The 14,116-nt window shown below is 49.9% G+C and overlaps 1 protein-coding gene across 6 annotated transcripts in view; it reads right to left on the bottom strand.

Annotated features, from left to right (window-relative positions):
• The window catches only part of ARHGAP26 (Rho GTPase activating protein 26), a 476,857-nt gene continuing 462,741 nt past the window's right edge, over nucleotides 1–14,116 (bottom strand). For 5 of the 6 annotated variants that reach the window (XM_021085449.1, XM_021085443.1, XM_021085446.1 and 2 more), the window contains one exon: nucleotides 1–5,992. In XM_021085449.1, coding sequence (XP_020941108.1) covers nucleotides 5,904–5,992 — 89 coding nt within the window. In that variant the 3' untranslated portion in view covers nucleotides 1–5,903. The remainder of the gene's footprint in view (nucleotides 5,993–14,116) is intronic. The other variant, XR_002342097.1, reaches the window with a different exon arrangement.

Raw genomic sequence — 14,116 nt, 5'->3', positions numbered from 1 at the left:
TACCACCAAATGGAAAGGTTGTTTAATTCAAAAATCATACTTCCACTCATTTCATAGGGATTGTCGTGTAAACCAGCCAAGTGACAGAAAGCCAAGTTTCAGAGGCCACTCAACAGAAACAGTGTATCAAGATCTGCTCAGTGACACAAAAGCACATTTTTTTCTTTTAAAGCCTGAATACGGCAAAACTACTTCACGAATGACAGCGAAAAAGTTCTAGTCACAAGTTCCTTTGGAATGACGAAATAGGATTCTGCACGCCAGTCAATATTCAATACTGAAGTTTAAAACAGTGCATTTATGGTTTAAAAAAAAAACATTAAAGTGCCATTTTTATGTACTTTATTGATAGTCTATCACCCAGCACTTTCTAAGATACTCAAAGGTAGCCTAAATTATGAATGAAACATGCAAATATTTTCTTCTCTAAAATAGAGACAAATGTCTTTTAGAGTGCTTATTAACTACTAACCGTTTAGGAGTTTGAGCTTTTTTTCAACATGACTCTTAATAAGTTAACAAGGAATATAGCTGTAGATAGTAACCATTCGATAAATACGAACAATGTCTTAAAATGGCACTTAATTTACATCTTTGATCGCTCTGATAGTCAATCAACAGCCTGTCTTGTTTCTCTAATGCTCAACCTTCCAATCTGAAAGGCTGTCAAGGCTCAGCAACTGCCCGCTTAGGTGGGTTTCTGGAAGAGTCTGTTATCTTTACATGTGTGAATGTGAGCGGCACACACACATACACTAACACGTACTAATATGTGTACGTTAAGAATCATCAGAGAAGCCTCTTTTCACAGGTACGAGGGTGGCCCTGCTGTCTGGATACCCCAGGAAGCTCTGGGAAGGTGTCTACGTGGACAACTTGGTCGGAATGGTCACTGGAGAAGTGTCCACAGGCCTGGCCTCTCCTGGATGGCTCTGCCCCGGGTACTCCTGACCCCTTGGTCATCACGGCTCTGGGTTCCCACAACACTAAAGAGAATGTGGACCTAACACAATGGCTTCACTCACGTGGGTCTAGGACTGCGCCAAGCCTTTGCACACGAGAGCATTTCACTTTGAAAGTTGTTTTGATCGTGTCGTGTCCTGTAAAACCTTCGTAAAAATCTTAGCTGTGACCGTTTCATGTGACGGATTCCCTCCCATTAAGAACTATATTAGTCCCTCTTTTAGAAAATCCCCGGTTGTTTTGTACAGTCTGCCTTCTCTCTCTGCTCCTAGCATCGCTTTACGCCTAGTACTTTCGCTCCTAGGAACACATGGGCTTTCCCTACGGAGACCACTCAGCAGGGGCCAGCTCTGAATGACGTCTGGACTTTCTGGACGGCCTCTCCCTCTGCTTCGGGAAGCTCTGTAGTTAGACAAGTGCTATAGGTGATGAAAAGAAGGAAGCTATTACAAGCTGGACTCTGGTCGCGGGTCTGCTGGAGGCTTGTGCAAAGGCCGGTCACTCTACGGCTGCTGTCATTTGGACGTGACATTTACAGAGAAGCGGTCCAGCATACCAGCAGGGCCTCCAAACACACTGGAGCATGAAAAGATACATTTTTTAGACACCAGCACAGGGTGTGTGGGAGGACAGGCAGTTGACTTAAAAGAGGTGTGGGCTGGGGCTGTCTAGGTAAATGATGACTGGCAAGCTTGCCAGAAATGGATTAATGCCCTAGAATCCCCAGGACTTTCCTTCTAAAGTCAGGTAGTGAAGTGGCTGTTTGGTTTCCTTAATGCTGGCTACCTACTTGGGGAACATGGCTGCTCATTAAAACATTCAACACAAGGGCAAACAGTGAGTGGCCCACGAGAGCCACCCTGGTACCTAGGAGTCCTGTGTCTATAAAAGCACATGGTCTAGACTTGCTTTTGGACAGAAACCCGAGGATGAAAGGTGCCAACAGCCATGACTAGTTGATCATGGTATCTTGGTGTCAATCATGGTCTCTTTAGTTGATTGTTTCTGCCTCCCTACTCCCCAGTCATGGATGTTTTTGGAGCCTCTGCAGTCAAGACAGAGCTTTTGGTGTCGCAGGGGTTGTTGCTTTCAAGAGATACAAACGCTGATGGCAGAAGGACTTCCCTTTAAGTTACAGGGCTGGCACACATAACTGCAGAGTCCTGGCAAATGCTGAAATGACCCTGTCACTAGAATGGCTGTGTTGCTAATGCCAGTCGGCCAATACGTGACTGCTCATTTTCTCTCTTTCTCTTTGCCTCTCTGTCCAAAATGCACTCTGTAAGAGGAGATGCATTGGAACCACATTGGAAAAAACAAAACAAAACACCAAGTCAACTTAGTCTGACAGGAGAACACATATATTAGCTGTAGAAATACTAAAACTCTAAGCCAAAAACTGGCTCCACTCCTAGGATACCAACGTAGTGAGTGCTCTGGGGGCCACCTCTCTATGTTTAGGTTTGAAAATAGAGAAGATTATCATCAGTCTTGAGCAAGTCAGGAACTGACTTGGAGTGGGGAGGGGAGAATTTAAAACAAACTATCTTCTCAAGGCATATGGCTTTCTGTAGCTAGGAATTCAGTGAACACCTGGAAGAGGAGTGAGCTGATCCCAACACCAAAAAAAAACCCTCGGGCTACGTAAGCCCACTTGATCTCAGGGCCTTCCAAAAGAAACACGAGGGAAAGTTCCCAGAATTTGGTCCACAGCCTTCCCCTCCGATACCCAGTTCACACCCCTAGAAGCCTATGGCAGCAGAGGGAGGGCGGGGGGCATACACAGCGGAGTGGGGAAAGCCCGTTTTCAGTCTTCCAGTCCCTTCTCATCTGTTGGCTCACATTCTGAACAGTGTCTCCAGTTCTGCAGCTGACGGCGAGGGGAGCTGGTGGGGGAAGGGAGGGAGGGCAGCCACCTGTCACTGCCCAGCACAGCCCAGAGAAGCCGTCAAGGGGTCTACCTAAAAAGGGCCACTGGAGCAGCTCCATGTCCCCCGGCTTCAGATCAGGGCCATGTGAGGAGCAGGGACCTGCTTCCGGGGGGTCAAGCTGGGGCCGACGGTTGACAGGAACGCTCCAGAGAGCAACTCCCAAAGCCAGGGCCCGGGCCTTCCGGCTGCTCCACATTGGTTCTAGCTAAGGTTTCAAAGGGGCAGGTGAAGATTTAAAAGCAACATGTTGCACTCTATTTGGAAAGCCCAGTGGTATAGACAGAGTGTGCTTGGGCCCCTGGCCCCTTTCAACAGGTCCCCAAGCTGCTCCCAGTCTGAGGGAGCAGGTGTAGTCTGCCTGGTTGTCCCCTTCCTGTTTGGGTACTCCGTGAGGCCTGTCTCCGTCTTCTCCAATCTTAATGTTTGCTCCCTGATTCAGTGGGAGTGTCTGGCTTGCTGCTGGGTGAGATCCTGGGTAGCAGCTGTGAACTCCGGGAGCTGATGGCATGAATCACAATGACAAACTCCTATGAACTTTAAAGCCGCCCATAAAGCTCTAATAGCACAATCTCCATCCCTCTTTAGAGGTTCCCCCCCCCCCCTTCCTTGAGGGTTGTAGGACATCTGAGATGAACAGGAAGGGCACAAACCTGTTAAGGGAAAGGAGAGCAGCAGCATATCGAGAACTCAAGATCCTAAGAAGCTAGTTTTTCTTAGAACTGAAGACACACATCATATTTGCAAACTAGCTTGGACTCATTTATAAAGCCTTGGAAGATGTGCAGAAGCGTTAGACAGAAGGAACACGCAATCATTCCCTCTTTTGTCCCAGTACCTCGGGGTACCAAGAAATACACCTGAGAAGAAAAATGAAAAAAAAAAAAAAATATCTGCCCCCCTGGCCTCACCTGTTTAAATCCTGAGCTTCACCTTACTACTGGGTAGGAGTTCTTGGATAAGTTCATTGCCTGAAGGTGCTCTTCCCATCTCCAAATCCAAAGGCCAAGAAATGCTCAAAAACCACGGCTGGACAAAGAAGACTGAACACCGTTAATGCGTCGTGCCCACCACCAAGAGCCAGCACAGAGTGGGTGGAAATCGCTTCTCCTTCCTGGAGGCCAGAGGGGACAGCCTTGACTCTCTTCAGCCTTGCGTCCTCTCTCTCCCTCATGTACACACTTGTTCAGCAATCAAAGCTTAAGGAATATCAAATATAAAACTTTGCCATATAGTATTTCAAATCACTCTATTTACAAGTTTATCTTTTCCAAAAAAAAAAAAAAAAAGTAAAAGATACAGTAATTCAACACAATTCAAGTTTTCCTTTTCTTCTCGAAAGGTCCCTAAAGAGGCATTCCAGAAGCAGGAAACATTCTGGAATGGTGCTGCCATCCCGAGGGGTTCCTAGGGAGCGTGACAGTCCCTTAACTTTGGAGTTTGCCCAGAATCGCTCTTGCAGGGACATTCAAACGTGGGAGATCCTGGGACTCTCTTCTTTGGAGGCTAAGTGACCGCGACATGTCCAGGCCATACTTCCCCCTCAAGGTGGGCTTCCCCAAGGCCCAGCCCCTCCTGGATCAGGAAATTCTCTTTCTCAGGAGGTACCCATGCCACCTTCCATGGCCCAATGGTACAGTGCCCTCCTAAATCACCATGGCTTATGATATTAGTCTCATGCCTCAAGAGCCTGAGAAACCATTCCCTTTTTCTGAGTGGCAGTGAATATGTGTGTCCTTTTAAACTAGAGGCCATGGGCTGAGCCGGGAAGTGTGCTGGAAGACTGCCAGGGCACCAGTGCTTGGCAGCCCAGGGCACTGCCAGGGGGTGGGGGTGGGGTGGGATAAGAGTGATGGGCCAGAGGCGGGTGAGGAGGGGAAGGGACAGGTGAAAGGGAAGGAATGAGTCAGAGGGAGGGTGTCACCCACTGGGAGGCAGCAGGTTGCCCTCTAGAAAGCAAACACTGCTTGCGTGGAAGAGCAGAAATATTAAGCCCGCACGTAATCGAATCGCAAGAGGTTACTAGAGTTTGCTCCAAATATACCCTGGTGGTGCTGCAATCCGTCAGGAAGGAAAGAGTTCCCAGCTGCTAGTCTGTCTGCCCCCAAGGAGACCACTCTCATGCCCCGAGCCTCTGCATCAGGTTGTTGGAAAAGCATCCGAGAAACGACCCAAAGGTGGTTGTGAGGGTGGGGGGTGGGGGTGGAGAAAAACAAGACACGTCATGTCCAGCGTGTGTTATTTTTTGGTTTGCTTTTAGAGAAGGTTGGGTTGCCGTGGTGACGAGGTGATGGCAGCCCTCGGTGGTGGAGACGTTCTAGCTTGGGAGGGGGGCCGTGGGGGTGCGTGTGTTGCCTCACATGAGCGGACTAGACAGAATTCTACTGATGCTGGGCCAGCGGCTGCCTGAGAGATGGTGAGAGATTGGACCTTCTGTAAACAGGGCCATCACCCCTCCCTATCCTGCACGCAAACCAGCAGACCCAGCCACCTGGAGCACTGCGGGCCTCAAGTGCTGAGAGACGGGGCGGAGAGAGTGCCTCCAGTAAACCAAAGTGGGGGACCCAGCCTGGACCTCAGGCCTATGCCCAGCCCCGCTGGACCCGGCTACAGCGCACATGCTGCGACACCGCACATCCGTGGGGACGCTGATCTCCCACGTACTTCCTTTTTCAGCAGGTGGGGGTTGGGGGGACTGTTGAAAGCGCATGAGCGTTGCCCATTTAGGGCACTAAATGAAAGAGGCGGCTCCGTAAGCCTTTCTCTTGGTTATCAAACTCCACGGGGCTCCTCCGCGGATGTCCGACTGTTTCTTGCAGTATCACCGCACGTCGGGCTGAGATGATCACGGGGATGGCGACACCAGAGTTCGCGGAAACATTCATGTGGACACGTAGCAGCAGAGTCAGTCACCCTGCCGGTCTCAGCGGCGAAGAGCAATGGCCCACGACACAGGACTCAGCGGTTGTCATGGATACCACGGAGGGCTCAGCAGCTCTGCCATGGAGACGGTTAGAGGAACTCCACGTAGTTCTCGGGGATGAGGCCCGTCTTGCCGTTCAGAGTCCCCTCCAACCAGCCGGGCTCCTGAGACGGATGAACTGCACAGGGGGGTGGGGGGGAGAGAAGAGAGGACGTCACAGTCAGGGCGGGAGGCGGGGGTGTATCAAGCGTGGCCGCTCCCTAAGTCACCTAATTCTAGGACTTGCCTCAACCAGGGTTTCTCACCCGACTGGGGGACCTGATGAAGATCATTCTGAACGCTCTCCAGAACAAAAAGAGGGAAAGAAAGACACAGACATTCAAGATTCTGCACGCAGTTCCAGGTGTTCCATGGACTTTCTGAAGTTTCTGGTTTAAACTATAAAGGAGTATCACATTTTTACTTTCTAGTTAGAGGTGAGAGGTATGTTACCCCATCCATGTATTTCCCTAGGTTCCGTCCGTCCGCCCGTCCATCCACCCATCCATATACTCACCCACCTACCCAGTGCTGACTGTGTACTGAAAAAAGTACCCATGGAGGACTGCTAAGAACTAGTCCTTAAAGACCTCTCGCTCCTAATCATGACATTTCCCCTGGAATCCCGCCCTCTGCTTCTAATCTCCTTGCAAATTCCCTTTGCATTGATTTTTTTGTATTTTAGAGTCTCTTGTTTTTTTTTTTTTTTGGACTTAAAACAAAAAAAACTATTCCAAACAAAATTACCAAGAGAAGCACATTAACCCTGAAACATTAACGGAGTTCATTTAAGCTCATATGGTCTCAAAACTCAGAATAGCAAACAACAACAGCTTTGTGTGCTTAATCACTTTTTATAATGAAACTTACAAAAAGGAAACACGTAGAGACTCCCCCACAATTTGGGAGCCATTTAGGCAAGCAAATATTCAACATCAGGCAAAAAAATCAAAGACTTGAAGAAGCATCCTCCTTAACTTTGAGGAGTTTTAGTTTATTTAATAGTCTTGGAATAGCTCTCTCTTGGTCCAACCATATCCTCCCTTAGTTGTTTGCTTTTGTTTTTTTTTTCTTTTTATGACTGCACTTGCAGCATATGGAAGTTCCTGGGCTAGGGGCTGAGTCGAGGCTGCAGCTGCAGCCTACGCCGCTGCCATGACAACATCGGATTCAGCTACACCTGCAACCTACACTGCAGCTTGTGGCAATGCCAGATCCTTCACCCACTGAGCCACAATGGGAACTCCCCCTCCCTCAGTTTCCTTCCCTGTTCTCCAGAGTTTTTCTCCTTCCTAAATCTAAGTCTGAAAGCTCTCTCTGTTGCAGTTTGAAAAATTTCTACCCCTTTGATTTTTCCACATCCAAAGAATATATACACCCAGTGTTCTGGGACATCACAATCCATCGCCATGGAAACTATTGTGATATTGGAAAAATTATACACAATCCAGCTGAGTCTGCAAAGCAGTCAACAGCAGAAAGAAAGACGTAATCGTGGACTTGGAGATGAGGGTTGTTCATGTTTGCACCCGGTTGCATACAAATCCCCATTGGGCGAGGCAGGACACTTGCTCTCCATGTTTTAGGAAACCTCCAATTTTTCTGAGATTGTGTGGAGAGAATGAATTTTCTCCTCTTCTCTTCCTAGGTTAATTGACTTCCTGAGCTTGTTTTAGAAAAGCATGTCCGCCCCTAACACGACTATAAACCTCTAGTTTCTGTTTGTAGGGAAAGAAGAAAGAACAGAAACCAAAGAAAGTAATAGGGAGGCAGCAGAAGGCCACACACGAAGGCTTTTTACAAAGATCAGGGTCAGCCTTGGCTAGGTCTTGAAGGCTTCCTTGGGAAAAGACACAATCAAACATCTCTATGAGCTGGCCTCCAGCAGGCCTGTGTGATTTCGTAGCTCTAGGCTTTAGGCACCATCCCAAGCAGAGAGGGTATTTTGGATTCATGACATCACACGAGACGTTTGGGCGAGAAGTGCCACGGAAGAAAGGCCACAACACAACTTGAAAGCAGCCCCGCCTCTCCCATGACCAAGCTCTTCCAGCCCATCGCTAACATACGAGCTAGCATCCAAACACTCCCGCCTTCTGCCCATCCATCCGGCGGATACTCCAACATCAGTTCAGTTTCTTTAACCTACCAAGGGATGATGAGCGGCCTCTCCTCCCTCAGGGAATTCTTGTGAGGGGTCAGGTGCCCACAGGGAGAAAGCACTGTAAATACTCAGGACAGGTGAGCCGGTAGGGGACCCCGAGTCATTGGTCTAGTCACTAGGACTGGTCAGCAGGACTCTCCTGGTACAACTTAAGGACCTGGGCTCAACAACCAGCTAAGCCTGGGGAAATCGCAAATGTTCAGAACCAAGACCAAACCAATCAAACTCACTCCCCCAAACCAAAGATTGAGAAAGAATAAATCAAACAAAACATAAAGAATTAAAAAAAAAAAAAAAAGACCCCTCCCACTTGATGGCAGAGCTCCTAGCTGGGTTGTTGTTCCACCAGCTGTACTGAGTCCATCTGGTTTAGGCTGTCTTCCTTCCCGGCCAGCTGTTCAAACACAGCTCAGGTGCAGAGGTGGCAACGTCCGCAAACATTAGAAATGGAATTTGCAGAGTAAGGGAAGAATCAGAGGGGACAAAGGAGGCCCTCCAAACTAGAGAACAAGAGACGTGTCACAGGGGATGGCAGGGGACAATGCAGCCTTTGGGTCAGACTGCTGACTCCGTGGAGCCAGCAAGCCAGGCTGCAGGCAGGTGTGCTACCAGACCAGGTACAACAGATCCACCTGGCCGTGTATTAAAACTGCTGATTCCTAGGCCCCATGGCCCATCAGAGAGCAGAACTGCTAGGAGTGGAGCCCAGGGATCTGCATTTTAACTCATTCACAGAAAGCTGTCACTTTGCTGTGCCAAAATGTCCTGTAATCCTGATTATAAGAATTAATGGGGGAGAGAGGCAGCTCCAGAGGCGTCCTGTGGTCTTCTATTTCCCTTCCTCGTCCTTCAAGGCTTCGTTGAAGCCCCACCTCCTCCATAAATAGCATAAATATATCATCACACGCCATCTACCTGCTCCCCTGTTCGCCAGGCTCGTGGGATGTTTACCGTACATTTTGCATATTGCTCCTGGCCCTGTTAATGCAGTTCAGATGTGTTAAGCTTTGGTTCCCCCACTAGCTTTTAGCGCATTTTAGTTTGGATTCTATTCCTTGACATTCTTCGTGGACGGCCGACTCGTGAATCACAATGATGGAATTGAACAACGACAGGACTTCCTCTGTGGCTCATGGCTCACATGCTAACTACTCGGCACTGTCTCTGCAGGGGCTCTGGTTCGATCCCTGCACTGGGACCTTTCATATGCTGCAGGTCGCACATTTAAAAAACACAACAAAACCAGAGGTGAACAACTACAAATGGAGACTTGGAAACAGCCATGAACTAAGAGATTTAAACATATATTCACTCACTTGGTCTTAAAGATCGTAGCTTGTCATATTACTACCCCCATTTCACAGATGAGAAAATCAAGGTGGAGAGAGGCAAATTCATTTGTGCAAGGTCCCAACAGTAGAACCAGAATTTGCACCTGGCTTGTTTGAGCCCAGGGACCAAGCGCTTTTCCACGGCACGATCCTTTATCCAACCAGAAAACAGGCTCCTGGAGGATCAGCACAACGGGCCGGGGCGAGCCCACACTAAGCAGTGGGCCCTTTGCTAAGGGCTTCACCTGCATCTCTTCTTCTTGCCTTCAGAAAGACCTCGAAGAGGGCTCTGCCTGTATTCTCGTTTTACTGACGAGAAACAGAGGCTTGGAGAAGTTAAGTGTCTTGCCCCAAATGACAGTGCACGACAGAGGTGGATCTGAACTCAGGACACCTGACTCCAGGGTCTGTGGCCTTTGGCGCTACCACGTGGGCCCGGCTCAATGCTCTGTACGTCGAAGATGCTCAGAAGTACTTGCTGGGCTGAGTCACACCCATGTCCAACCTTCTGAATGGCACCAGTGTCCCCGGTGCTATGCAAACACATGCAGGAGTCTATGCCAGCCCAGCAGGCATGTGATAAATATAAGCAGGTGCTGACACAGGCCTGCCCCGCCAGCTACGCTCTCTCAGCTCAATCCACATCCACACCATACGCCCCTGCACACATGTGGCTCATGCTCCTCTGGCACCTTCATGCGCTGTGGACCAGGAGCAAGTGTGGGACTAAGACCTCTGATGGCCCGCTGCTCCAAGCGGAAGCAGCCCTGGCTGCAAGAGACACAGACCCCTGTGTAGCTGAAGATGTGGGCTCACTGAACAAACACACGGTGCCAGGTCCCTGCCCACAGGACAGAACAAGCGGATGAGAGTCTGCTCTTGGGGAGGAACCATCTAGACAGAGAGTAAGCCTGAGCGGGGCGCAAGAGACTGGCAGGGGGCGGGGCGGAGGGGGGGCGGGGAGCTCGGAAACCTGAAACCTAAATAATCCAAAGGAGCCGGCCAGGCAGGGGATTACACGAGGGTAAAGGCCCGAGATGGGGAGAAGCTTGTGGTTTCCGAAGAGCGGTCTGCAAGTTTTTCTGAAAAAGCCTCATCATCGCTGTGTCACTGCTCAACTCTGCTACTGTTGTGCCACAGAGAACATGTGAGCAGAGAGACACGGGTGGCTGGGTTCCAGGGAGGCTTTGTTTACAAAAACAGGCTGCGGGCTGGATTCCACTGGCAGGTCAGGGTTTGCTGACTCTGAGAACATAAAGAAGCTCCCGGAGGCTGCCGTGACTCGAGCTAGGGTGAGAGGGGCCAGAGGGCAGGCGCAGGACCAAGAGCTCCGCGCCCATGATGCTAAGAGCAACAGGAGGCTACTCGAGCACCAGAAGCAGGAGAATAACACGCGACTTCCATTTTTCGAAGATCAGCCTGGCTGCTGTGCAGAGCGTGGGTTACGGGAGGCAGGAATGCAAGTGACGAGACCAGTCCGGCAGCTGGCGGCCACGCCCTGGGGGGAGGTTGAAAGGCTCCACCGAGGAACTCCCCCATCGCCCCACGGCCTGAGAGGTCCTTTATTAGCAAAGGACACCGGGGGCAGCCCAGCCTGTACCCTGGGAATGAAGGATCCCGCCCATGTCAGATCCTGATTAAAAGTATCCCCAGAAGCCGACTGCAGTGAATGCATGTGAATTTTCCAGGTACCACTAATCACACTGCTTCTCGATGACTAATGCTCCTGAGAACACGAGTTCTTGCTCTTTCCAGTTACTGTCTGAGGTGCTCTTGGAGAAATGGATAGTTTCCTAGTAGACGGTCAAGGGCTGACAGCGGAGTTATTTCTGAGTATTGCACAGCCATTCCCCATGGCACAGAGTCCAAACGCCGACGGAGCAGCCTCTCCAGATGCGCAGCGGTCCCCGGAATCCAGAGGCTTGGAGATGAATCATCATGAACCACAGACTTTCCCCTCCAGGTGCCCCTCCCTCTTCCTCCTCCTCTTCTTCTTGATCCTGATAAAGATCTCTCTCTCTCTAACACACACACACACACACACACACACACACACCCTCTCTCTCTCACTAGCTCACTCTTCTGTTACTAGGAAACTCTCTTCTGATTGGTCTGATGATGTAACCTGACAGCAACAGAGCATCCAACTCAAACTGCTCTTACTTGGTATCTCCAGCAATAAGTTACCAAGAGAGAGAACAACAACAAAAAAAGATCTCCTGAACAAGGAAATAGTTATTTTCTCCTCTAATGCCCCCTTTCTACGGAAGAGGTGAAGGCCGGGGGAAAGGAGGCTATTAGTAGCATTTTCCAAATATCGGACATCCTAAAACATTACCAACCAACCAGTCTGAACCCCGGCTGACACTCTGTCAGACCCCTTCTTCGACAGCAGCTCAGTCCACACTGAGCGGTGTTGTTCTTGGGGCTGGATTTGGCCTTTGGCTCTTCAGGGAATTGGAAAGGTCACTGGCATTGCTAGTGAAAAAGAAAACTAGTGTCAACGAACCCTGCCCTGACCCCTAGAGACCACAGGAAGGCAGGGGGAGGCCTGAGACTCGCTTGAGCTCTCGCTGTTCTTATAGGCTTTGTGGCAGTTACTGAACTGGGAGGCAGGGGAGTCACAGAACCTGCTGGGAAGGAAAGGACTTGGCAGTGAAAAATCAAGTATCTTCTGTCTTTTTTTTTTTTTGGTTAGTTAAACCAGTTCAAAAAGGAGATGTAAAAACAGAAGAAGGTGGGCATGTCAAAGGTACAACCGCTGTGGAAATCAGTCCCGCGGTTCCTCAAACAGTGAAACAGAGTTACCACGTGACCTAGCAAGCCCATCCCGAGGTGTGCTACCAAGGGAGTGGAAAACAGCCACCCCCCCAAAAAAAAAACTTGTATGTGGATGTTTACAGAGACATTACTAATAACAGCCACAAGTGGAAATAATGGAAAGGTCCCTCAATGGCATAACCAAATGTGGTACATCCATACAATGGAATATTACGCATCAAGAAAAAAGGAGTGAGGTGCTGATGCCTCCAACATGGGTGATGTTGCAAATACTATACAAAGTGAAAGAAGTCAGTCACAAAACCACGGTGTGTATAATTCCATTTCCGTGAAACTGCTGCAGGGAACAGGGGTGGTGAAGCTATTGCGGAACTGGTGCTGATGGGTGCACTAAGACCTAGTAAACTGTATATTTGAAATGGGTAAGCTGTATGGTATGAAATAAATAAAGCTGCTTAAAACAATGGAAGAAGGCTGCACGCAGGTAGAGGAGGTCCAAACAAGACACACAGCCATACACAGAGCTTTTGAGAGCTTAGGCCACCCCTGCCCCTGGGATCAGGGGTCGTCTGCGCTATCAGAGCGAACAGCTAATGGGAACACGCAGTCCCTTGTCCATGGGAGTGGTGAATTCTGGTTTAAAGGACAGACCTTTAAACTCAGATTCCCCGAACATGTCGGAATCTCTCAAATTTTGCTCATTTGTTGGCAGAAGCACCTGCCCTGCCAGTTCAGGGCATGCAGCCCACGCACACAGCCCACTGTGACTTGTCTGCCACAAAAACTATGCCACGTTATATCTGGGTTGTGCCTCCCCTGTGTGGGCCTATTCAGGGGGCACTCACCAAGGGCACAGCTTTAGAGAGCCCTGAGGGGACCCCCTTCACCCGTGGGGGTGCCAGGACCTGAGAGCTGTAGCTGCTGATGGGAGAGGGGGCTGGGCTGGCTGCTTCTACACGTTGATGTGCAAAGGACCCGGAAGAAGGTGAATGGAGCCAAGCTTTCAGGAAGGCACTGAAACTTGGCTTTGGGAACCATATGAGCATGCAGCCCAAGCATGAGATATAGCCGATGACTGGAGCGTGGACCTGCTGTACCGAACAGGGACCTCCACCCAGCGTTCTGAGATCATCTACGTGGGAAAAGACTCTGAAAGAGAATGGGTGTGTGTATAACCGAATCACTTTTTGTACAGCAGAAATGACCACAACATTGTAAATCAACTGTAGTTCAATAATAGTAATAATAACAGTAAAAGCAGGATGCAGGCCCAGAAGGCCACAGGCAGTTGTGGGCTGCCCCCAGCCCTGCTGGCTCAGAAGGCTGAGGGCTACCAAGTGGGACCTGGATTCCCCCGGAGGCTCTGTGACCTGTTCCTCTTTCTACCTGTCCACAGGTCTGATGACACTCTCTGCCACCCTGTGCAGAGGGGCTGGGCACATGGGGGCAGCCCTTTGGATATGATGCAGTCAAGCCCATCTCTCAAGGACCCTTCACAGAGCCAGGACCCAGGGGGTCGAGGGACAGTACCCACAGCCCAGCCAAGTGAGCCAAACCTGGGTTCTATCAGCCAAACAGGAGAAAGTGTCACTGTCAACGAGAAGGGCAGCAGGGTCTTTTTCTAAGGAGGTGGTGATGAAATGAGATGATATCATAATAACACACTGAAAGCAGGACGTGTGTGGAGTGTGATTTTATCTTTTGCTATTTCTTGGGCCGCTCCCGCGGCATATGGAGGTTCCCAGGCTAGGGGTCGAATCGGAGCTGTAGCCACCGGCCTACGCCAGAGCCACAGCAACACAGGATCCGAGCCGCGTCTGCAACCCACACCACAGCTCACGGCAACGCCGGATCGTTAACCCACTGAGCAAGGGCAGGGACCAAACCCGCGACCTCATGGTTCCTAGTCGGATTCGTTAACCACTGAGCCACGACAGGAACTCCTGAAGTGTGATTTTAAACATGATATACCTCCCTCAACGCTCTC

Source organism: Sus scrofa, chromosome 2 (genome assembly GCF_000003025.6).
Source record: "Sus scrofa isolate TJ Tabasco breed Duroc chromosome 2, Sscrofa11.1, whole genome shotgun sequence".
Taxonomy (NCBI): domain Eukaryota; kingdom Metazoa; phylum Chordata; class Mammalia; order Artiodactyla; family Suidae; genus Sus; species Sus scrofa.
This window is presented reverse-complemented; position numbering and strand designations above follow the sequence as displayed.